This window comes from Giraffa tippelskirchi, chromosome 8, assembly GCF_054371585.1.
Source record: "Giraffa tippelskirchi isolate mGirTip1 chromosome 8, T2T-mGirTip1v1.2.pri, whole genome shotgun sequence".
In the NCBI taxonomy this organism is placed as follows: domain Eukaryota; kingdom Metazoa; phylum Chordata; class Mammalia; order Artiodactyla; family Giraffidae; genus Giraffa; species Giraffa tippelskirchi.
In genome coordinates this window covers 11,735,710-11,760,872 of record NC_137282.1, presented here as the reverse complement: position 1 = coordinate 11,760,872, position 25,163 = coordinate 11,735,710, and the positions used below count along the sequence as shown (strand labels likewise).

Genomic DNA, 25,163 nt, shown 5'->3' with positions numbered 1-25,163 from the left:
TGTGGGCATAACGTTCAATTCCTGAGGGTTTAGGTAGGTTGAAGTTCCTAGGAATATTTTTATAATTCATTGCTTGTGAGAAATAGTTTGTTAGCAGTTTGACAAAATTGGTAAAAAGATTAAAAAGGAGTAGAATCTTTTAGCAGGCCAGAGTTGACTTGCAGTCCTGACTTGCTGTGCGTGTTTTTATTGGAACAGGTAACCTTCAGGCTCCCTTAGGTTATGATAAGTTTAGTTATTCTTGGCGGAGCAAAAAGGGAACCAAATTCCACCAGTCCATTGGCAAACACTACTCTTCTGGCTACGGACAGGGAGACGTCCTGGGGTTTTATATCAATCTTCCCGAAGATACAGAGACAGCCAAATCACTGCCCGATACCTACAAAGATAAGGTGAGTCTGTCCTCCTGAGAGATTCCTGGGTTTGAAGACCAGTGGCAGCCAATACCTGCAGCTGCATGTTCTGTTGATGCTTATCTTTCCCAACATTTCATTTTGGAAATTTTAAGACATAACACAATTCAAAGAATTTAAAAGTAGGTGTCCAAATACCCAATACCTAGATTCTGCCATTATCATATATTATCCAAGGACTTCCCTGGTGGTCCCATGGGTAAGAATCCACTTTGAAGTACAGAGAACGGGGTTTGATCCCTGGTTGGGGAACTAGGATCTCACATACCACAGAGCAACTAAGCCCGTGCTCTGCAATGATGATCCTATGTGCCACAACTAAGAACTGACGCAGCCAAATAAAGACATAAAAACCATGTCATCCATTCATTCCTCCACTGACCCGGTCACCCGTTAATCCATATTTTTTTAACCCCCACCAAGTAACCTCTGCCAAGTACTTCAGGGGGCTTCCCTTGTGGTTCAGCTGGTGAAGAATCTGCCTGCAATGCGGGAGACCTGGGTTCGATCCCTGGGTTGGGAAGATCCCCTGGGGAAGGGAAAGGCTACCCACTTTCCCAAGAATACCCAGTATTCTTGCCTGGAGGATTCCATGGACTGTATAGTCCATGGGGTTGCAAAGAGTCGAACAGGACTGAGTAACTTTCACCTTCACAAATACTTCAGGATGCATATCATTCAGTTCAGTTCAGTCGCTCAGCCATGTCCAACTCTTTGCGACCCCATGAACTGCAGCACACCAGACCTCCCTGTCCATCACCAACTCCTGGAGTTTACCCAAACTCATGTCCATTGAGTCGGTGATGCCATCCAACCATCCCATCCTCTGTCGTCCCTTTCTCCTCCCACCCTCAATCTTTACCAGCATCAGGGTCTTTTCAAATGAGTCAGCTCTTCGCATCAGGTGGCCAAAGGATTGGAGTTTTAGCTTCAACATCAGTCCTTCCAATGAACACCCAGGACTGATCTCCTTTAGGATGGACTGGTTGGATCTCCTTGCAGTCCAAGGGACTCTCAAGAGTCTTCTCCAGCACCACAGTTCAGAAGCATTGTCAATTCTTCTGTGCTCAGCTTTCTTTATACTCCACCTCTCACATCCATACATGACTACTGGAAAAACCATAGCCTTGACTAGACAGACCTTTGTTGACAAAGTAATGTCTCTGCTTTTTTTAATATGCTGTCTAGGTTGGTCGTAACTTTCCTTCCAGGGAGTAAGCGTCTTTTAATTTCATGGCTGCAGTCACCATCTGCAGTGATTTTGGAGCCCCCAAAAATAAAGTCAGCCACTGTTTCCACTGACTCCCCATCTATTTGCCATGAAGTGATGGGACTGGATGCCATGATCTTAGTTTTCTGAATGTTGAGCTTTAAGACAACTTTTCACTCTCCTCTTTCACTTTCATCAAGAGGCTCTTTAGTTCTTCTTCACTTTCTGCCATAAGGGTGGTGTCATCTGCATATCTGAGGTTTTCGATATTTCTCCCGGCAATCTTGATTCCAGCTTATACTTCCTCCAGCCCAGCGTTTCTCACAATGTACTCTGCATATAATTAAATAAGCAGGGTGACAATATACAGCTTTGACGTACTTCTTTTCTTATTTGGAACCAATCTGTTTTTCCGTGTCCAGTTCTAACTGTTGCTTCCTGACCTGCATACAGATTTCTCAAGAGACAGGCCAAGTGGTCTGGTGTTCCCATCTCTCAGAATTTTCTACAGTTTATTGTGATCCACACAGTCAAAGGCTTTGGCATAGTCAGTAAAGCAGAAATAGATGTTTTTCTGGAACTCTCTTGCTTTTTCAGTGATCCAGCGGATGTTGGCAATTTGATCTCTTGTTCCTCTGCCTTTTCTAAATCCAGCTTGAACATCTGGAAGTTCACAGTTCACGTATTGCTGAAGCCTGGCTTGGAGAATTTTGAGCATTACTTGACTAGCATGTGAGATGAGTGTAATTGTGCAGTAGTTTGAGCATTCTTTGGCATTGCCTTTCTTTGGGATTGGAGTGAAAACTGACCTTTTCCAGTCCTGTGGCCACTGCTGAGTTTTCCAAATTTGCTGACATATTGAGTGCAGCACTGTAACAGCATCATCTTTTAGGATTTGAAATAGCTCAACTGGAATTCCATTTAATTCCATTCCACCTCCACTAGCTTTGTTCGTAGTGATGCTTCCTAAGGCCCACTTGACTTCACATTCCAGGATATCTGGCTCTAGGTGAGTGATCACACCATCGTGGTTATCTGGGTCACGAAGATCTTTTTTGTACAATTCTTCTGTGTATTCTTGCCTCCTTGTCTTAATATCTTCTGTTTCTGTTAGGTCCATATCATTTCTGTCCTTTATCGAGCCCATCTTTGCACGAAATGTTCCCTTGGTATAGCTAATTTTCTTGAAGAGATCTCTAGTCTTTCCCATTCTGTTGTTTTCCTCTATTTCTTTGCATTGATTGCTGAGGAAGGCTTTCTTATCTCTCCTTGCTATCCTTTGGAACTCTGCATTCAAATTGGAATATCTTTCCTTTTCTCCTTTGCTTTTCGCTTCTCTTCTTTTCCCAGCTATTTGTAAGGCCTCCTCAGACAGCCATTTTGCTTTTTTGCATTTCTTTTTCTTGGGGATGGTCTTGATCCCTGTCTCCTATACAATGGCCAAACCTCTGTCTATCGTTCATTGGGCACTCTGCCTATCAGATCTGTGCATATCATTAGCTAGAGTTTAATCTTTGGGCTTCCCTGGTGGCTCAGCAGTAAAGAATCCTTCAGGAGACAAGGGTTCGACCCTGGGTCAGGAAGACCCCCTGGAGAAGGAAATGGCAACCCACTCCAGTATTCTTGCCTGGGAAATCCCATGGACAGAAGAGCCTGGAGGGACAGTCCATCCGGTCACAAAGACTTGGACACAGGTTAGCGACTAAACAACAACAGCCTTTGTTTAGTTTTTTCTTTTGATAATAAAATTTACATAAAATGAAACATACAAATTTTAAGTGGACGTTCACTGAGTTTTGAGTTTGACCCAAACCGCTGTGGAGATGTCCAATTTTATACCCCAGGAAGTTCCCTCATACTCCATCCCAGTCAGTCCCTGGCGCCTACCCCGCATTGAAGCAACCACTGTTGTGAATTTTTCCTCCATCACAGTTCTGTCCCACTGGTTTTCTCTGTTCCTGATCTCAGGGAGGCGGGATCTTGGTGTGTGTGGTCTTGAGTCTGGCTCTTACTGTCTAGCGCAGTCCTTTGAGACTCTTCCATGTTGTTACAGGACACTGTGGTCTGCTCCTCTGTACTGCAAAACGGTCTCTATTGTCTGATACCACAGTGCTTTTCCATATTCTTATTGACGGACCCTGGGGCCATTTCAGGTTCTGAGTTATTATAAAGTTGTTGTGTATATTCTTGTACAGATCTTTTTTCCGACATGTTTTCATTTCTTTATAGTCATTGTCTAGAAATAGAATTAGTGGGTGTTACACGTTTAGTTTTATAAGAAATTGTCAAAGTCTCCATTCCACTAACTGTGTGTGAGTGTTTTTGTTGCACTCATCTTTGCCAGCATTTGTTGTTTTCAAACTTAGTTTTAGCCATTTTGGTGGGTGTATAGTAGTATTTCATTTAGTTTAAATTAGCATTTCTCCGACTAATGATATTGAGCAGTTTTCCATGTGTGTACTGGCCATTCATCTGACTTTTCTGAAGTTTCTGTTCTGTAACTCCTATAACTCATTAAAAAGATGAACAACCCAGTTTTTTTAAAAAGTCAAAATATTTGAACAGAAACTTCAAATATAGGAAGAACTCCTATAACTCATTAGAAAGATGAACAACCCAGTTTTTTTAAAAATTCAAAATATTTGAACAGAAACTTCACAAAAGATGAATGGCCAGTACACACATGAAAAACTGCTCAATATCATTAGCCAAAGAAATTATAATTTAAACCAAATGAAATACTACCTCACAGCCTCCAAAGTGCTTAAAATTAAGGGAACTAAGATCCCACAAGCCACGTGGTGCAGCCCCCCAAAAGAGAAAAAGGTAAAAAAATGTACTGTCCTATGTTTACCTGGAAATAAATAGTTAAAGAGTCTTGGGAACCATAAGAAAGGAGTGACCCAGAGACTGTGTATGGGAGAAACAGGTAGGGAGCTAGGAGGGAAGGAAGTGACCCCCGCAAGTCTTAGTAAAGGCCTTTTATGAAGATGTGTGATAAGTGTGTACCATCTGGTAATTCTTAAGATGCACATGGTTCAAAGTATAACAAAGCTGACTCTGCACAGATTTTAAATTTTGTTCAAAACACAAAGACTCATGCTATTTATGTGAATCTGGCCTTTTTTTTTTTTTTTTAATTTTTTTCATGACTGTGTAGCTGCTGCTTCACTGTTGCTTTTCTCTCTCTCTCTCCTGGTTTTCAAGGCTTTGATAAAGTTCAAGAGTTATTTGTATTTTGAAGAAAAAGACTTTGTGGATAAAGCAGAGAAGAGCCTAAAGCAGACTCCTCACAGTGAGGTGAGTCATGGTCATTAAATGTCAGAAGTAGAAGAATTTGTGCCCTGGGCCCAAGCCCCTTGTTATGAAAGCAAGGGGACCGAGGCCCACAGCTCGGTGGAGGGATTTCTGCTGATAAAACTACAGCAGGGCGGACACACTCTCCTGCCTGCCGTGTTTGGTTCTTCCTGGGATGCCTGCTGCTGTGAGAGGGCGGACCTGGGTTCTTGGAGAAAAGGATATAAAACAGTAGCTGAATAAGAAACCAAGGAGCGTCTACAGGCAGTCGAGGAAGCAAGTCAGAGATTCCTGTCCTTTATCAGAGCAGGGGGCAAGTGCAGAGGGGTGAACACTGGAGTAGGAGACGCTGGCCTTGCTGTGTGACCCGGAGTAACAGGAGCTCTGATGGCTTATTCAGTGTCTTCTAGAACTTTCCCCGCCTCCCTTCTCCAAGGCTGTCAGGAATATGTTTGTCCAAGGTTACAGCACAATCAATGAAAGGCTGGTGCATCTGGACCAACCCCAAGGGCCAAAAATAGAAGAGGAAGGGGTAGAAGAAAAGTCCTGAGCTGGGGACATTCCTCTATAAAAATGCTGTGAAGCCACCTGTGATCGACAGTAATAGAAGCAAATGTGGGGAATACACTTAGGATTCCGATTGTTTTAGGGAAAAATAGTGAAGGCAAGCAGTTAATTGAGCCAGAAAATACAGCCAGGTGGAACATAGCTGTTGCTGGGGAGAAGAGGTAAAGAAGATACTTCAGAAAAAGCAGCTTTTTCTGAAGTCCACCTCAGGTGATCAAGAGAGAAAATTCAGGATAGTTTCGAGAGAGAAAGGACAAAGAAATGAGAATTCCAGGACCTTGACAGAAGACCTGCACGATTTTCAAAGCAGAAGTGCAGAAGGGAGGACCTGAGGCAAGGGAAGGGGACGAATAAATAAGCTTAAAAGGGTGTAGCTCCAAGGGGTCAGTGGAAGACTGGTTACTTTTCATAAATATAACGAACAACAGAAAGTGGAACTATTTGGTGTAAGTAGCATAGGAATTCAGAAACATATAAATGTGAGCACCTGCTACAACAATGCATGTAGATGTGCAGTGAAAAAACCTAAGATATTGCATAATAAGGGTCAGCTATTGCTGTTAAAATGAGCTATATGCTATTCTTTGAATTCCTTAGACGTGCTGCCCCCAAACTGCTAGTAACGTGTTCTCCAGCAGAGTTCATTTTAGCGTGTGTTCTTTTTTGAAATTCTGAAGTAAAACCATGGTTTTTGTTTCAGATAATTTTTTATAAAAATGGTGTCAATCAAGGTGTGGCTTACAAAGACATTTTTGAGGGGGTTTACTTTCCGGCCATCTCCCTGTACAAGAGCTGCACGGTACGTACCCTCTGTTCGTCCTGCGAACACAGCTCGAGAGAGATGGGTGAGCCATCATGGTCAAGGAGCCATGAGTTGGGTTGTAGAAGAACATGTGAAACGCCTAGGAGTGAGAAGGCAGCGTATTCCTCCTGTTTGTTCCAGAAACAGTTGGGCGCTTTAGGAAGTATTTGCTTGGATAGATAAAGATATCCTGGTTACTATGCTCCACACCTTTCCTCTGGATGTGCTGCATGGTCTATGTTGTTCAGTGTAAAGGATATAAGGTGTTTACATGCATAAATCAATTTGCTGTTATGTGTCATGATAACCTACCATCATTAGTAACTGTTGCTTATATTGATTTATTTTTTTTTTTAATATGATCTAGCATGAAGGAGACTATCATTAGAGCCAGTTTAAAAAATTTTTGTAAAGGCAATGCCTGGAAGTTTCCATGTCCTTTTACCTGTCAGTAGCCACTGCTGAAGTCATATAAGGAAATGTTTAGGTTATAAACAGAAATCAGCAGTCTGTTTACCTAATTCTTGATGCCTTGACCACTTTTGGCAATTATTAATGTATATACTTTGTTCCAGTTGTACCCTGAATATCACAGCTACATTTAAAAGCCTCCCTTGTCACGCTAAGGTTTTCACTACTTTCTTCTCTTTCTTCACGTCTGCTTGGATTGAATGTGTCCCAGGTCTCCATAAACTTTGGACCATGCTTCAAGTATCCTCCAAAGGACCTCACGTACCGCCCTGTGAGTACCACTGGACCCGCCGGTGAGCACCCTCATCTCTGTTGCTCCTGCCACCGCTGCTCCCGTCTCACCTCACTCTCTGTCCCTTGTTCCCCCGCAGATGAGTGACATGGGCTGGGGCGCCGTGGTGGAGCACACTCTGGCCGATGTCTTGTATCACGTCGAGACGGAAGTGGATGGGAGGCGGAGCCCCCCGTGGGAGCCCTAACCAAGTCCCTTGCTCTTTGCAGACACAGACTTCTTGGGGAATTGTATGGGGGGGGGTTGTTTTTGTTTTTTAACTGTTGCAAGTTTTCCCGAAGATCCCACAGAACAGGGCCTCTGCTGTAGTAAGTTGAAGGCCGAGTGGGACTGGGAGAGGTCCCTGCGCTTCGTCATTCGCCCTTCCCGACGGCTTTCCCTGTGCACACCACACCCCACCAGCTGCCGCCCTGGGATCCCGTAAGCACCCCGTGCAAAGGGCTGTACCAGACACCCCACCAGCTGAGACGTGCTGCTTCCTGTGTTTTTGGAGGATGGGGTCGTCTCGTCCAGTAGCTAACTTATTTAGAGACGTTGCCTTCTGTGGGCATTGCCTGCCTCCCACCTGGTTCCCAGGAAGCAGTGGGCCCGTTTCTGAGAAGAGCTGGAATCCACGACTACATTCCAAAGCAGTCTAAAAATGCTTTCCTTTTGGTGTGGGTGTGCTTTTAATTTTGAGGTGAACTTTTGAACACTGGGATCTCTGAAACTACTAGGTCCGTAAGATTGTCATTGTGAAAGGCGCTTGCAGCTTTAACAGTGAGAAGCTCTTCCCAAATAAAACTTGTCTTCGAGTGTGAGTGGCACTTTGCTTCCCTTTAAGGTTGGGGTCCACGTGCTGTGTTGGAAAAGTGGGCGCCCTAAGGAGCCAGCATTGGTGAAAAGAGGCAGGTTTCTGTCTCCACCCCGCCAACTCAGCCACCCCGTCTGCCCTGTGAAACCAGACTCTTCGAGGGCAGACCGAGCTTCACGGGGCTGATGGTCTCCCTCCAGCTCTTCCCTTTGAACTTGGGTGTTGATCTGTGTGGATTGTCTTCTTGCCTTGCTTGCCTTCCTTTGTATTAGCTGAAGATTAAAGGGCAGGTTTCAGGGACTCCCCTGGTGGTCTGGTGGCTAAGACTCTAAGCTCCCAAGGCAGGGGGCCCAGGTCTGATCCCTGGTTAGGGAACTAGAGCCCACCTACCCCAACTATAAGATTCTGTCTGCCGTAACTTAGGATCCTGTGTGCCGCAGTGAAGACCTGGCACAGCCAAATAAATATTTAAAAGAGAATCGGGGACAGTTTTCAGAAGACTAAAAATTGGAATGTAAGAATGAGCCTTTCCCCTGGGGCCCCTGTGCGCTTCCCTATCCTCACTGCACCCGCCCCCCAACGTTTTTGCTGGGGGCCACACCACAGCTTGCAGAACTTCCCCGACCAGGGATTGGACCCGTGCCCCCTACAGTGGCAGCATGGAGTCCTAACCACTGGAGCACCAGGGACATCCCCCTCCCTCTTTTAATCAGTGGCAGGGCAGTCCTAGGATTGCTGCAGACTCCCCTGCATGTAACTTCCTACCTAGGTTAATAGGGTGGTTCACCAGGAGGCCAGTAATACGTTGCCAAGGATCACCATATATTATGGCTGTTTAAGAAATTTCCCAAATTTCAAGCAACTATTTGTATCAGTGCAGAAGCTTTAACTGATTATTTGTCTCCTAATGAATCACTGAGGTTCTTTGTTTTGGTCATTCTACCTCGGAACGGGAAACCCAACAGAATCAGGCTGAGGTCTGTTCATTGGTGGCGGGTCTTACAAAGCGGAAGTGGTTTTAAAGCTTCTGGAGCAACCGAGTGTGAAGAACTCTGAGTAAATGAGGGTGGTGGTATTTAGAGGAAGCTGGGGGTAAATTTTTTGTAATATAAGTGACCATATAAATGACATATAAAAAAAAGTGCACCCACTCTTCTATTTAAATGATGAAATCAGGGTTTTGTACATTTTGCTTTCATAAATTGGAGGCTATAGAAATAATGGTTTTACCTGTTTATGCATCATATTGTGTGCATTTGTGATAGGGTTCATTTGAAGGGTTCCAGGAATACCCACTTTTTATACAGTTCTGTATAAAATGGTCTCTGTAAGCAGGTTATCACTGACAATTCATTTTATTCCAATGAAAAATCAAACAAGTGAGAAAAGATCTCCCCATGTCCCTCAAAGACACAGTTGCATAGTTTGAAGAAGGCAAACATGGTGTGTGTTGAAAGCCCATTTCTCCACTGTTAGTCTGTTCTCTTGAAACCAGAGCATGTGTTGCTGTACACATCTTTCAACAAGCAACCCTTTCTCTTAGCTGGGAGTGGAAAATTCTGTTCTAGAAATACTTCCACAATTATTCCTTCTCACTCTGAAGCTTCCAGGCTGGATAAACATAATTTCATCTATGCCAAAAATAGACTACTAAGAGACAATAAATATTAATAAATACCTGTATCAGTTGTACAGTCTCAGTGCCTCAATAAATACCAGCATTTCTGCTACTGCTAATTTGTTTAATAAATTAGCTAGCATGACATTCTACATGGTTTAAATCAATGCTGTTAGCACTGGCATGGAAACACTTCAAGTGATAATGGTTGGGTTTTCATCCTGCATATGTATTTTAGCCAGATAACCGCATCTCAGCTTAGATGTTTAGAGCACCAATTCTCAGACCTTGGAAAGGGATTTTGCTGTCATGCTATCACACCTTCTTCCAGCCATCTCCAAGATAGTAAGACGTTGACCTGTTAAAGCAGAGAAATTGCAGCCCCGAGTCAAGCTAAGAGGACAGAATAGACTCAAGATTCAGTTCCCTTTTCAGATCTAAACAAGCAACTAGTGGGAAAGTAGTAAAATTTGCTTTTTGATTTTCTCTTAGTAATACCATTCAGTCACTCACTTTTGGTTCTGTCCTTCTGATTAGGTAAATAAAAATCATCTTCCAATGCCCATTAATTAGCTACCCACTATAGAGTTCTTTTAAGAACTGATTTAGTCTTGTGCTTATTGTCCAAATTAAATTTTTATGAAAGATTCTGGTAACAGATCCTACATAATTGAAAGACTTAAGTCCCCTGGAGTTTTTCCTTTGAATGAAGTAAGAGATTTGGTTTAATTAAAATCCTTATCCACGGCTCCTTTAGTATGAGCTTGCCATTTACTAGCATGGATTTTAAAAGAGTAGAATTTTAAATTGGGTACAGACTAACTAAAAGTTTTTATGTTGATTCCAATTCTTTATTCTGACTCCTGTCATGGAACAAGTAGGGGAATCAGTTCTGTATTTTTTCTGTAAGGTCACTCTAACTAGAGTTCTAGAAGCCGTCTGCTGTGGGAGATGCTTGCTCTAGCTGTCCACCCACTTGGTAGAGGAGCAGAGGGTTTCGGGAGGCCCTGTGTAAGACCTCTGTCTGCACACATTGCCTGCAGACCTCTTGACCTCCTCAAGCTTGACGACCTGATCCTTGTGTTTTGTAACCTCTGTACCCTGCATTCCTTAACTGGTAGTATTTTCAAGGTATTTTTAGATAGACACTGTCAGGACCCAGAAAAGTTTCACAAATGTTTTGCGACCCTTATGCTTCATTTTACAGCTCATCAGTGAATGAAGTTAGAAGAGCCTTGTCCCCATTTTCTTGGTACTAAAATGTTAACCAGTCTGAGTTGTAGTATCTTATTGAAAACGTGCCACCACCCCGTCCCACCATCCTCAGATGAGATCTTTAATAGACTTGCAGGCTTCTAGCAGGGACCTCCTCGTGAGCCTTCAAACCCATTCAGCTGGGAGCTGGTGGAGCAGCAGACTGGCCTTCAACACCTGGCTTCAAGAGCGGGGCAGGACTCCAGGCGCTTGCGCAAGTGATTGGCAAAATCCACCTGGGTCTGCGAGAGGACCTGGTTGATGATGGTCTTCGGCAGCCATCCCTAGAGTCGGAGGAATTTGGCCATCTTGTGATTGACGTCCCACCCTAGACACCACTGGTCCCTGTCACACACCTGGTGGGTTGCCTAGGCTTGCTCTTGCAGCCCTGTTGGGAGGTGCACCCTCCCAGTTGTTCAGGGTCAGGGGCTGGAAGACTGCATTACTGCCCTGCTGTCAGGACCATGTCAGAAGCACAGGATTTGTTGTCCAGACATTTCAGCCCTGTCTTCCCTACGGTGTGACCCTGAGCTAGCTACCATACCTTTGGGGGCATAAGTTTCTGTCTTTCTAAAATAACTACTGAGTTGAAATTTGATACAAAAAGTAAGAGGGAGCCACTGCAGGCTTCTGAGATGGTAGAATAGCAGTTAGGCCATCACTCAAGTCTCTTCCTGCTGCAGCGGTCCACTTCTCTCAAAATGGAGGAGGGTTCTTCATCTTATTGTGGGCTGATGTGGGAGGGCTGTGTTAGTCACGCAGTGGTTTCCTACTCTTTGCAAACCCATGGACTGGAGCCCACCAGACTCCTCTGTCCATGGCATTCTCCAGGAAAGAATACTGGAGTGGGTAGCCATTGCCTTCTCCAGGGGATCTTCCCCACCCAGGGACTGAATCCAGGTCTCCCGCGTTGCAGGCGGATTCTGTACCATCTGAGCCACCAGGGAAGCTGGTGGGAGGGGGAAGAGCCTACTTTTCTCACCACCCCCTTGGCACCCTCCCGTGCCCCTTACCTTGAGGTCAATGCTGAGCAGCCAGGTGAGTTTGGTCCTTGAGGGACTTCCAGCCAGGGGGCGGAGCACCATGCAGGTGGGGCCGTGCTCAGCTCTGCCAGGTGAAGACACATCAGGTCAAGAGGACAAGCCTGAGTTCTTGAATGCTGACTAGGTGAACTGCCCACATTCCTCACGGCCCTCATCTTTCCCAAGTCTCGTCAGAGAAGTGCTGTCTGCCAAGGGTGAGATTTAACAGTTGGCAGGGTCACCAGCTCGTCAGAACAAATGCCAGTTGGAGCCTGGAGGCCTGCAGAGCCTCTCAGTTGGGATAATGGGGAGGTCGGGAAGGGGTCCAAGGTGGTGCTGGGGGCCCCAGGAAACTCCTCTAGCAACTGTGTCCTAAGTGGTACGGACTCTGTTTTCATCAACATTACAATCGGACCTGAGCATACCAGCTAAACCTCAGCCCTATCTCTAGTTTTAGAAAGTTACTAAGGTTCTTAAACTTGCTAGGAGGTCAGGGCAACCTGGCTATAGAAGTGTGGCCAATCTTGTCTTCCTCCCCTGCTATGGAAAATAAGACAGAGTGTAGGAATTAAGGGTTAGATTCTTGAAGCCGGGGATTCATCACACACTTGGCAGGCACGTGTCCTCAGCTTGTGTTATAAAAGGGAGCTTTGGGGCTTCCCTGGTGGTCCAGTGGCTAAGACTCCTTGTTCCCAATGCAGGGGGCCTGGGTTCGATCCCTGGTCAGGGAACTAGATCCCACGTGCTGCAACTAAGACCCAGCCCAGCCAAATAAATTAATGGGAGTTTGGGGGCTGCTGCCAGTATTACCTGATGACACCCTTCTGCTGGGGCATCTCCTCATAGAGTGTGGCTATGCCAGCCAGCACGCACATGGAGCCCCGGCGCTTGGTACAGCGCACACTCACGAAGTCTCGGGGCCCCACGAGGTTTCCTGCCGCCTCTGCAGCCAACTCGTGAGTGATGACCGTGTCTTTTCCAATCTTCTGCAGGACCTGCCAGGCCACAGGGGACCAGAGACGCTACTCAGCCAGGTAGGGGGGAGAGGCACCACCCCCAGCTCACTGCAGCCCCCTTCTGACTGCTGCAGCCGCCCTTCCAACGGGCCTCCCCACCTTGATCTCCTTGACATTGGGGTTCCACTCGCCCATGGCCTCCATGCGCTCCACAAGCTCTTCGTAAAGCCTCTCCATGGGCTGGTCCACCACCACCTCCAACCGGAACACCTTGCCCACGTCGGGGATCACTTTACTCAGCACCTCGTCCCCATTGGCCTGTCAGTGAGGAGAGAGGAGCCCCAGGGAAATGTTAGAGGAAAAATATTCCCAGCGTAGGACACAGACAGTGCCTGGCAAGGCAGGAGGGGAACAGCCAGGGGAACTCTAGGCTAAACCTGAGGAAGCCTGGAACCGTCTTTGATCAAGGCAGAGAGGTCCTGTTTCCTGCCACCAGCTTTGTACATGTGCTGAGGACTGGAGAGGTAACCTGTCTGTCCCCTGGGCCCATTTTTCTTGAGGGTCAATGTATTTTCTTAAATATTGACATGTATTTATTTGTCCAGATAAAAATCAGAATTGTTTTGTAAAATTTTGAACAAACCTGCATTGGGTTTTTGATTGAGATTAACTTGGAGAAAATAAACATGTTTCACTACGGAGTCTTCCCGCATCTTGGGGGTAAATGTTGACAAGGGGTGGGTAGGTCCACCTGAGAAGGCCCTTACTTGACTTCAGAAGCTCAAAGATCCTGAGAGAGAGATTCATTTGGGAGTGAAGAAAGTGGTCTGCAACCAGCTAATTTCACACAGGTGTTTTTTTTTTTTTCAGTCCAATCGCTCATTTTACACCAGAAGGATGTATGGCCAGAGAAGGTCGGCGAGATGCCCCAGGACCCTTAGCAAGAGCATTGCTGGGCCCAGGTCCCAGATTTCCTGACTCCCAAACTCATAGTCTGTTAACTCAGAGAACCTGGAGAAGGAAAGACCTCGCCTGAACTTGGGCCAGTGGGCGGCTTTTGAACTTGCCGTGGAAATAGAGCCAAGTCTCGGTAAAGCCATCAGCCTTTGACCTGCGCCTTGTTCCCAGCGCCCAGTGAAAGGGCAGTGCTCAGGAGCAGAGCACACCAGAGGGCCTTGGCCCCCTGTATTCCAGGCCAGCCCTGTCACAGGTGAACCCAGGTCACCCCTGCAAGGTCAGCCAGAAGGTGGGCTAAGGGCGCTTCGGCCCTGGAACTTCTGACCAGGGGATGAGGCCTCTCCTGACCCTAGAGTCCCCACTACATGGTCTGAATGGGTGTACGGCGCATCCTCTGAGGGGAGCTGAAGACATGGGGACAGCTTTTCTCAAACACAAGTCTCCAGAACATCTTTGATGGGGGATGGGAGTATCAGAGGGTCTATTCTTGGGAAACGAGAATTCAAACTGCTTACCGGGGCTTCCCCGGTGGCTCAGCGGTAATGAATCCACCTGCCAATGTAGGAGTCATGGGTTCGATCCCTGGTTTGGGAAAATCCCACATGCCAGGGGGCAACCAAGCCCGTGCGCCACAACTATTGAGCCTGTGGCTCTACAGCCCAGTAGCTGCAACTACTGAAGCTCACATGCCCTAGAGCCTGTGCTCTGCAACGAGAGATGCCATGGCAATGAAAAGCCCATGAACCACAACGAGAGAGCAACCCCTGCTCGCTGCAACTAGAGAAAGCGAGGAGATGCTCCCAGCAATGAAGACTGAGGGCAGCCAAATTAAAAAGGAAAAAAAAAAAAAAAAAATGCTTGCTGCCCAGTGGCTACTGCTTGAGGCTGGACTTCTGAGAGGAGCAGAGACTGCTGCTGGCCTTGAGGATGGCACGGTAACAGCAAGGAGCTGTGGGTTCCTCCGTGGCCCCCTTACCTGCCGGCTCTCCTTCTTCCAGCCCTCCTGGTCTCTGAGGATGCCCAGGGCCCTCTGCATGGCCTCCTCTCCCTGCTGGATATAGGCCAGCTCTTGGTCGCTGTAGAGAGGGTCTTCCAGCTGAGAACCTGGATGCAAAGCCAAGGAGACACTGAACTAGCCTCCCGCCCATTTCACCCTTTGGATCCCCGAAGAGCTCAGATCAAAGTCACACGGTCCCAGCTGGCAGGTTGAGTTAGACACGGGTCTGGCTGTGAACAACGACATTCCCATCAGAGGGAGTGGGGAAGGTGGGGAGTGGGGGGACGGGGTCTGGGGGACCACAGCCACATACACAACACTTGCAACTGGGAGCCCCCTGCCACTGACAGAAGCCCAGAAACCTCAGCTCTTACCGAGCAGAGAGCCACGGCGCCGAACCTGGTTAATCCACGCAGCTGAGGCCGGACCCCCCAGGGCCCTCCGGTTCAGCTCCTGGCCGATGGCCAGCATGGCCTGCTGCCGCAGCCCTGCCAGAAACGGAGGAAAATCATTGCTTAGGAGCAGGAAAGCCTCTAAGAGATGGATCCTTCCACCCTTACTCTCATCACAGAGGAGGAAGCTGGCCTGGAGGGAAAGCGACTTGATCAGGAAGGATTCCTGGAGAGATGACTCCAGGGCCCAGAAACCTGCCTTCTGTCTGCCCTGGCCCCACCTGGAGGTGGGGGCCACACCCAGGCTGGCTGAAGTTGCCCAACCAAAACATCCCACTGTTGCAGACACCCCATCCCCTGAGGTCTGTGAGAATAACTGCTCCGTGTGCCTGGGTGGGTCTTGCTAATTTAGGGAGAACAGTCCCATGCCCGTACAGGTCTTCCAAGTGCAGCTTCTATCTAAACAGTAGCCAGCCAATGTAATTGAAAAGGACTCATTTAGATTGCTCTGTGGTCTCTTGAGGGGGTTGACTCAAATGACCCTGGGTCCTGCAGGAACTGATTTCTGCCTCCTGACTGTATGATGTTGATAAAGAGCGCCCCCCCCCGCCCCCACATGCTCTTGTCCTACTCCCCTTTCTTTTTCTTCTCTCCCTCTCCCACCCATCAGCTCTCAGACTTGTCAACACGGGGGCTTGGAGTCCAGGCTCCCCCTCCCCCACCGCCTGCCACTGTGGCCAGGGTTTCCCTGGCACCCTTGGTACCCATCCTAGAGGAAGGCAGAGTCAGGTAGAAGACAAGATGGCTTGGAGCCCTGCAGGGGAGGCCAGGGGTGATCGAGCCTGGAAGGCAAATTTGTGTCCAGCTCAATTCTTCAGTGAGAGGGTATGGGGGGCTGTTGAGGTGCAGAAAGCGAGAGGCTTGCCCAGGCTGCCTCAATGAGAGGCACAACTGGGGCCAGATCCTGAGTGGCCTGCCCTCGAGTTGTGCCCTTTCCCCACTAGACACTGCCAGCGAGCTCCTGGCTCCCCAGACGAGGTCCCGGGAGCTCACCCTTCAGGCTGCGCATATGTCTGTAGGAGCTCCCAGCACACAGCTTAAACGTCGCTAGGAGCATCTTTCCCGGCAGTGGGGGCAGGTGTGGAGTCCGGTGGGGATGCTGAGGGCTCCTGCTGTGGCCTCTGGTCCCGGAGGATAGCCGCTCCTGTCCTTCCTCAGCCCGTCAGGGTTGTGAACTCCGGCCCTGCAGCTGTGGCCAGACAGTGTGTTTCTGCGCCTTAAATACCTCCAGCTGAAGGCTGTGTTTCATCATCGGGAGATAAAAAAGCCATCACTCAGCGTGGAAAGGAAGGCACCAAGGATAGAAAGATTGCCTCACCAGGAGCCTTTGGCCATTTGCGGGGAGCTGGGCTGGAGAGGGAGGGTGCAGAAAGGGGAAGGGAGGTTGGTCCTGACCAGGATGGATGGAGGGGAGAGAAAAGGGGGAAGCAGAGGTCAAGGCAATTTAGAAAAAAAGTATGCACATGTGACATTGGTTGGCCAGCAGCCTGCTGTTTAGAATGCAGTCTGTAGCTGGCCCATGCTCAGAAATTCCAGCTTTAACAGGTCCAGAATTGAGGCTGTGAAACTCATATTTTAAAAAACAATTCCGAAGTGATCGCCATGAAGGTATTCTCTGAACTGTACTCTAGGCTTTGAGAAACTCTGCCCTGGTAGAGTGCTCGGGGCGTCTGTTAGGAGTTGGCAGAGGCCACCCCACCCTAGTTCTACACGAATCAAGTCATTGCCCCTGTAGTCACTGACCTATAGTAATCCTGAAAAGAAATTAGGAAAGGTAAGGATGAGGCAATTTGTGCCCTGAGAAACAGGGAAAATTAGTCCTTTGATAGTTATCAATATTATCATGTTTTGTTTTTTGGCTGCACCATGCAAAAACAGGAAAAATGAGCCCTTAGAGAGTTAACAATATTATCTTTTTTTTTTTTTTTTGGCTGCACCATGCGTCATGTGGAATCTTAGTTCCCCATCCAGGGATCGAACCCCTGCCCCCTTCATTGGAAGCACAGCGTCTTAACCCCCGGACCACCAGAGAAGCCTCAATATTATAACATTATCAAGAGAAATTTTTTATGAGTTTGGATTCTTACATCTTCTCATACTAAAGTCATGAACAGAGAAACCCATTGCTTGGTGACCAGGAGCAAACTTCTACCAAAATGTGTGCTTGAGTGTTGGTACCCCCCCCCACCTAAATCCCACATACACCGACCTCCCCAGGCCCTCGGCCACTTCAGAGCAGTTGCTCAGCGATTTCTGAGAGGCCGTCTCCCAGCGTCAAGTCCTCGGGAAGCCCCCAAATAACGTGGAAACTCACAGCTCTCCGGTTGTGTTTTTTTGTTTTTCAGTCAGCAGCTTTGGTGACCGTGAAGGACCGCAGAGCTGGCTTCTCTCCTTGGCCTGAACTCAGTGAGGATCCGGAGCCTTGAAAGTACACACCCGTCTTCAGCGAGTCCAGACAAATTGGGGTGAGTTTCTCCTGGTTCTCAGATCTTCCAGTTTTTGGTTGATAATGCTGAGTTTTTTCTGGTGGTGCGTAACAGGTACCTGGTCCCCAGTTGAGAGATACTGGGAGAGTGCCCCCCCCAAGCTCTGCCTCCCAGAAAGACACTGGGATCTGCTTAGTTGAAAGACATTGAATGGTCTGGAGTGAGTGAGGTTGGCCTAATGTCTTTTCTCAGTTAGGCTAAACAAAGGGTGTCAGAAAGCCAACCTCTAACACCCCATCCAGATTCATGTGAAATACATAAGGAACTTACTCTTTTAAGTACTTATTTAATTGGGAACTGAAGGAAATGTCACCCTGAAAATAGAGCTCTTCCTTTTTTTTTTTTTATTATTCATTCATTTGTTTTATTATTTAGATTCTACATATAAGCCTTTGTCTTTGTCTGAATTATTTCACTTAGCTTCATACCTTCCAGGTCCATCCATGTGGTTGTGAAAGTTTATTCTTTTTTATGGTTGAGTAGTATTCCACATCTTCTTTATTCATTCGTTGATGGACATTTAGGGTGCTTCCGTGTCTTAGCTGTCGTACATAATGCTGCTTAGGAACATGGGGGCACATGTTATTTTTTGAGTTAGTGTTTTTGGTTTTTGTTTGTTAAATGTTTTATTTTATATTGAAGTATAGCCAATTAACAATGTGTGATAATTTCAGGTGGACAGCAAAGGGACTCAGCCATACATGTACATGTATGCATTCTCCCCCAAACTCCCTTCCCATCCAGGCTGCCATGTAATATTGAACAGAGTTCCCTGTGCAATACAGTGGGTCCTTGTTGGTTATCCTTTTTATTCATTTATCACAAATAATACTTTATTTTAGGAGAGGAATTGTTTCACTTGCTTCAGGCAAAGCAGTTCAGTTCTGTTTCACACACTGCAGGCACCTAGCAAAGAAAATAAACTTATCTCAAAGTCTCCTTGTCACTTGTTCAGTTGCTCGGTCATGTCCGACTCTTTTGCGACCCCATAGACAGTAGACTGCCAGCCTCCTCTGTCCACAGGATTTCCCAGGCAAACATACTGCCGTGGGTTGTAATTTTCTTCTCCAGGGGATCTTTCTGACCCAGGGATCGAACCCGTGCCCCCTGCGTTGCAGGCGGGTTCTTTACCACTGAGCCACCGTGAAAGCCCCTTTCCTGGTACTTGTTGTTGCTCTTGTTGTTTAGCTGCTAAGCACCACTTAGCACAAACCAAGGATGAGGACAGGGGAAGCAACAAGAGCTCCACCCAAGCCTATTACACACAAGAGAAATTTTGCCTTGGGTTCAGGGCAGCCGACACGGCACTGTTGCTAGGCAGTGTCTTCTGGAGCATCCTTTTCAGCCTCAAACCAAGGCTGAGACTGTACCACGTATAGACATTTCATCACAAAGATCCTTACACTCAACATCTTTAGATGATGGCTTTCATGTGACTTCTTTCAGAATCCACAGACACCATCTTTAGTTCGTTTCAGGTCTCCATTCATGACTTTTAAGCTTCAACCTGCTGGTCTGCCTCTCACTGTCTCTGCACATGCCAAAGAAAGGCTGCCACCAACAGCCCGAATTTGCTGACCTCGCTGGGACCAGACTGGTTATCCATTGTAAATAAAGTAGTGTGTGTATGTCTATCTCAAACTTCCCAACTATCCCTTCCCCCACCCTTCCCCTCTGGTATCCATAAGAGTATTTTTGTTTTGTTTGGAAAAATACCCAGGGGTGGAGTTGCTAGAAGTGATGTGTTAGTCACTCAGTCATGTCTGACCCCATGTTAGTCACTCAGTGGTAGCCCTCCAGGCTCCTCTGTCCGTGGGATTCTCCAGGTAAGAATACTGGAGTGGGTTGCCATTCCCTCCTCCAGGGGATCTTCCCAACCTAAGGATCAAGCCCTGGTCTCCTGCATGGCAGGCAGATTCTTTACCATTTGAACCACCAGGGAAGCCCATGGAATTGCTGGGTTGTATAGTAAGAAGTTCTATTTTTAGTTTTTTGACGAAATTCCATAGTTTCTCCCAGTGGCTGCACCAAGTTACATTCCCATTGTCAGTGTACAAGGGTTCCCTTTTCTCCACATCCTCACTCGTATTTGTTATTTATGGTTTTTTGGATGATAGCCATCCAGATAGGTGTCAGGTGGCATCTTGTGGTTTTGACTTGCTTTTCTCTGAAAATTAGTAATGTTGAGCATCTGCTTCTGTGTCTGTTGGTCATCTGTATGTCTTCTTTGGAAAAGTGTTTATTCAGGTCTTCTATCCATTTTTAAATTGAGTCTTTTTTTTTTTTGATACTGAGTTGGATGAGCATATATATTGGATGAGTTTATATATATATATATATATATATACACATATACATATACATATATATATGTATATAGGATGTTAACCCTTTATGAGTCATATCATATCTATTTTCTCCCATTCAGTAAGTTGTCTTTTAGTTTTGTCGATGGTTTCCTTTGTTGTGTAAAACCTTTTTAATTAATTAATTAATTTTTTAATTGAAGGATAATTTCTTTACAGAATTGTGTCGGTTTCTGCCAAACATCAACATGAATCAGCCGTAAGTATACATATGTCCCCTCCCTATATGCAAAAACCTTTGAATCTAACTAGATGTCATGAATCTTTGCTTTCGTTTCCTTTGCTTTAGGAGACAGATCCAAAAATAAATATCGCTTCAATTTTATGTCACGGAGCAGTCTACCTAACTTTTCTTGTATGAGTTTTATTGTTTCCAGTCTTACATTTAGGTCTTTAATCCATTTTCAGTTTATTTTTGTATTTGGTGTAAGAAAATGTTCTAATTTCATTCTTTTCCATGTAGCTGCCCAGTTTTCTCAGTACCACTTATTGAGGAGACTCTTTTCTCCACTATATATTCTTAAAAATCTTTGCCATAGATTAATTGACCATAACTGTGTGGGTTTATTTCTGGGCTCTCTAGTCTCCTCCTTTGATCTATGTGTCTGTTTTTGTGGCAGGGCCATATTGGTTACTGCAGCTTTGTAGTGCAGTTCGAAGTCAGGGATGACCATACTTCCAGCTTTTTTTTTTTTTAACTTTTTACTTTGTATTGGGGTATAGCCGATTAACAATGTTGTAATAGCTTCAGGTGAACAGCAACGGAATTCAGCCATACATATACACATATCCATCCTCCCCCAAACTCCGCTCCCATCCCTCTAACTTTATTCTTCATTCTAAAGATTGCTTTAGCAAGGTGGGGGCTCTTTTTGACATTCCAAAACTGCTTTTGTGTATACAGTTAGAGAAAGCTGGCTTCATAAACCACCTTCAGAATTCTGACCTTAAAGGAACAAGTTCTAGGAAAATTTGCTTTACCTTCTTTGTGCCTTTGAGCTGTAAATATTCTACCAGACCTAATTCCTGAGACTGAGAGGGAAAAAAAGAGAGAGAGACAGAAAAGAAGTCTCTTTTAAAAACTCAAGCTAGGAAGCTTAACTTATTCAAACTGCTATTTGTAAGCTATTGAGTTTCATGTTGTAAAATCTGATTTATGACTAAATTTTAAAATGAAGCTATGAGATCTGGTTGTGCCTGTCTATATGTTTGTCCCTTACAGATATGATATAGATATGTTTCTACTTGTTATATATAGATATCATTATAAATATGATATGTCTCTACATTTGGGTGGTATCACAGAAAGTAATTTGGAAATGAGCTCTATCTAATTGGCTTACACAGGAAATTAATGCTTATATAAATTCTTAGAAACTAACCCAAATTAATTTCAGGTTCACATATTCTGGGAATTATTCAGTATTAAATTAATATTTGTTATTAAAGGTAGCTTGAATTTGTTGGCTTAATGAATACAGATGTCTTTAGGGTCAGCAACATTAAATATAATGCTTTTATTGTACTTAGGTTTACCAGAAGTCAAATAAGATCTTATTATTTCTGTTACAAAAATTTATCAGAAAGAAAAGTAACTTGGTATGATAAATTTTATAAGTGAATTAAATGTAAGTAAGAGTTTTTAGGTAAAATCTTTAGAAATAATTATACTTTAGGAATGTCCACTTAAAAATAGTTTCCCCAGATATTTGGTAACTTCAAACTGTCCAATTTTGCTAAATTAAATGATGGAGGTTTATTGAAAATCTGTGTTTAAGTTACTAAAACGTTAATTACTGAACACAGGCTTCCTTTTACAGAGGAACTAAAGATATTTAGGACTATTAGTAACTATGCTTGGTGTCAAACTGAGACATTTTCTATAAGAAAGCACATGTTTTTAGACATTATAAATAGTATATATTAGTTTGCCAATGTACAGAACACTAATATAAAGACAATTTATAATTGCTTACTTATTTTCACTAGAAAGTAAGGATTTTTTAAGAGTTGAAAATGCTAATTAAAATATGTAATTAAAACCACTAGAAGTTAAATAGGAAAACATTTTTGTATGCTAGGGAAAAAAAGCCTGAGGACTGGAAATGCATGTAGTAAAGGTAAGAAAGAGTAATTTTGTCCTAAAGAAAAGAGAGAGAAAGAGAAAAGCATAGGACGAAAATCTAGAGGTGAAAAAGGAAGTTACAGAAAGTTTGTAGGAAAGAAATCCTAGGGAAAAAAAGAAAAGAAAGTTTTGTTTGTGATCAGGACTGGCTAAGATTAGAACAATTTTAAATAAATACATACATTAAATAATTAAATTTAAATAAATAAATTCATGAGTGCATGAATTTTAATATTAAAGGTAAGGTGGGGGAAGGGATAAATTAGGAATTTGGGATTAACAGATGCACACTACTGTATATAAAATAGATAAATAACAAGCACCTACTACATAGCACAGGGAACTATACTCAGTATCTTTAAATAACCTATAATGGAAAAGAATCTGAAGAAGAACATATATAGAGAGTTGAAAAAATCTATATGTATTCAATTAAAAAGAAAGAATTTATATTTAAAAATCCAAGATTCAAAAAAAAAAGATTTAAAAAATCATACATCCTGTCACTTACTAGTTGGAGGAGTAACTAAAATTGGCATTAAATTTTATAGCTTGTTAAGTGATTCCATTGCATTATCTGGCTTACTCCTAACCAAACCACAAGGGAATCAGTATAACTCAGTTGTATAGAAAAGAAGACTGAGGCTCCAAGAGGTTGAGTTTTCTCCATGTGAACGTGATCATATTTAACTTGGGCAGGTTCAAACACAAGTTTCATCCTGGCATGCATGCCGCTCAAGCGGCAGGGACTTCGTTTACTACTCTGGGCCTAGACCCAGAAGAGCGCCTACACAGAGTAGGCTCTCAATGAACATTAGTGCAATGAAAAAAACCAAAGGCAAGGTGATGTAAAACCTGAATTTGGTTTTCTGTCTCTTTAAGAGGACAAAGTTTTCTTACAATATTGATCTGCTTTCCATAACAGACTGTAATGTTTCTTTACCTTTTAAGTAATCTGTTGTAATTATCTGTATTTGCCTTTGAAATTTTTTATTGTCACTTTGGTTAAATAAGTGTAGTTTTACAGTGACCTGTGATCCTATTTGACCAAGTCCTTTTAAGCCTTTTTTGATATTTTTGATGGACTTCCCCAAATCAAATTCTAAGTGAAATTCTTTGACCCTTGTCCAACTTTGAGGCTTTCCGGTTCTACTGATACAAGGATGAAGTCATAACTCCTACAGTCACTGTCCTACTGTAACCCCTAAGAGGGCTCCAGGGTGGAGTTGACAGTGAGGCAGCACAGGCCTCAGATAGTTAGATATGTTCAGGAGAAATTTCTGATGAACCCAGATTCTTGCATCTTTCCTTGTTTAGAAAGCGCTAAAATCGTTAAAGCAGATACCCGTTCCTTGTGACCAGCAGTAACCTTCTATCCAGACGTGTGGTTGCTTGCATGAACCCATTCACCTCATTCGCCTACAGACCCATTCATGAGGCTTCAGAGCAGCTCCTCAGAGCAGAGGGGCCGGGTTCCTGGTATACAGTCCTTGGTAAATCTCCAAATAAAGCTGACAGCAGTGGAAATGACCCACGCAAGGTCCCGCAGCTGGTTGGCAGCAGGTCTGGGACAACAACTCTAGCCCTCTGACGTTTTGTCCGTCTTTACAGGGCTCCTCCTGACGCCCCCTAACACTGTGTGTTCAGCTGTTCAGTTTTTTTTTTTTTTGCTCCAAATGGTCTTTGTTTGTTTCTGTCATTCATTCTTGAAAGCGAAAGTGAAGTCTCTCAGTCGTGTCTGACTCTTTGGGACCCCATGGGCTGTAGACTGCCAGGCTCCTCTGTCCATGGGATTTTCCAGGCAAGAATACTGGAGTGGTTTGCCATTTCCTTCTCCAGGGGATCTTCCTGACCCGGGAATCGAACCTGGGTCTCCCACACTGCAGGCAGACTCTTTACCATCTGAGCTACCAGGGAAGCTATTCTTACACCTCTTATTAGTTGTTGTTTAGTCGCTAAGTCGTGTCCGACTCTTTTTGAGCTCATGGACTGTAGCCCGCCAGGCTCCTCTGTCCATGAGATTTCCTAGGCAAGAATACTGGAGTGGGTTGCCATTTCCTTCTCCAGGGTTGGGTTTTTTTTTTTAATTTATTTAATTTTTGGCTGTTCTGGGTCTTCAGTCTTTATCTAGTTTCTGTGAGTGGGGGCTACTCTCTAGTTGCAGTGAGCAGGCTTCTCATTGCAGTGGTTTCTCTTGTTACAGAGCACGGGCTCTAAGCATGTGGGCTTCAGTAGTTGGGCTCAAGGGCTTAGTTGCTCCATGGCATGTGGAACTTTCCTGGACCAGGGATCAAACCTGTGTCCTCTATACTGGCAGGCCAATTCTTAACCATTGGACCACCAGGGAAGCCCTTAGCTGTTCAATAATTGATTCATCCATTTATACCAACAACCTTTACCAAAGCCCTGTGCAGAGTCAGTTCCCTTCTCAGGGGTTAATTCTGGAGCAGGACTGAGTCCTGAAGCTCACAGACCGAAGGAGAGAGCTGGCCAGAGACACCAAGAGAGGGGCCCTGGGCTGGGCCCCCTGCCTTTCTCACACTTTCCTGAATAACCTAGGCTGACCAGGCTTTTCCATAGGTCCTGGCATGAGCTGAAAGTTTAAAAAGACAGAGTGACAGGGTATTGGGGTGCTCAGCCCCAGGCTTTGCAGTTTGGGGGCCCTGAGCTCTGAACCAGGGACTCATGAGACAGCCCGGCCTCTTCTCTGTAGTCCCTATGACCCAGGCCTAGTGAGGGGGATCTCATCTCAGCCTGCTTGCTGGTGTCTCAAGATACCTTTTTCCCTTTAAGGTTGACCTTGAAGTTGCTTTTCAGCCAAATTCATTTGGCAAGAATGTTGGGGGTTGAGAGAATCACATTAGCATTGGCCTTCAAAATTACTGTGGATGATGACTATAGCCATGAAATTAAAAGATGCTTACTTCTTGGAAAGAAATCTATGAGAAACCTAGACAGCTTATTAAAAAGCAGAGATATCACTTTGCAGACAAAGATCCATATAGTCAAAGCTATGGTTTTTCCAGTAGTCATGTATGGTTGTGAGACTTGGACCATAAAAAAGGCTAAGCGCTGAAGAATTGAT

The 25,163-nt window shown here is 45.0% G+C and overlaps 2 protein-coding genes across 14 annotated transcripts in view; one reads left to right on the top strand and one right to left on the bottom strand.

Annotated features, from left to right (window-relative positions):
- Positions 1 to 25,163, top strand: part of ASH2L (ASH2 like, histone lysine methyltransferase complex subunit) — a 55,813-nt gene that overhangs the window by 19,074 nt on the left and 11,576 nt on the right. For 4 of the 13 annotated variants that reach the window (XM_081524100.1, XM_081524099.1, XM_081524104.1 and 1 more), the window contains 5 exons: positions 199 to 392; positions 4,831 to 4,923; positions 6,188 to 6,286; positions 6,972 to 7,031; positions 7,132 to 7,852. In XM_081524100.1, coding sequence (XP_081380226.1) covers positions 199 to 392; positions 4,831 to 4,923; positions 6,188 to 6,286; positions 6,972 to 7,031; positions 7,132 to 7,239 — 554 coding nt within the window. In that variant the 3' untranslated portion in view covers positions 7,240 to 7,852. Of the gene's footprint in view, positions 1 to 198; positions 393 to 4,830; positions 4,924 to 6,187; positions 6,287 to 6,971; positions 7,054 to 7,131; positions 7,853 to 12,731; positions 12,774 to 13,565; positions 14,508 to 17,446; positions 17,567 to 20,112; positions 20,298 to 25,163 lie in introns of those variants that run through there. The other 9 variants (XM_081524101.1, XM_081524106.1, XR_014063422.1 and 6 more) reach the window with 8 other exon arrangements.
- On the bottom strand, positions 9,182 to 16,294 carry STAR (steroidogenic acute regulatory protein). The gene is made up of 7 exons (XM_081524145.1): positions 16,095 to 16,294; positions 15,024 to 15,137; positions 14,629 to 14,756; positions 12,855 to 13,013; positions 12,550 to 12,734; positions 11,731 to 11,824; positions 9,182 to 11,001 (listed from the first exon to the last, which is right to left on the bottom strand). Exons 1-7 carry the CDS (start codon positions 16,156 to 16,158, stop codon positions 10,888 to 10,890), a joined length of 858 nt encoding a protein of 285 aa, XP_081380271.1. The 5' UTR covers positions 16,159 to 16,294; the 3' UTR covers positions 9,182 to 10,887.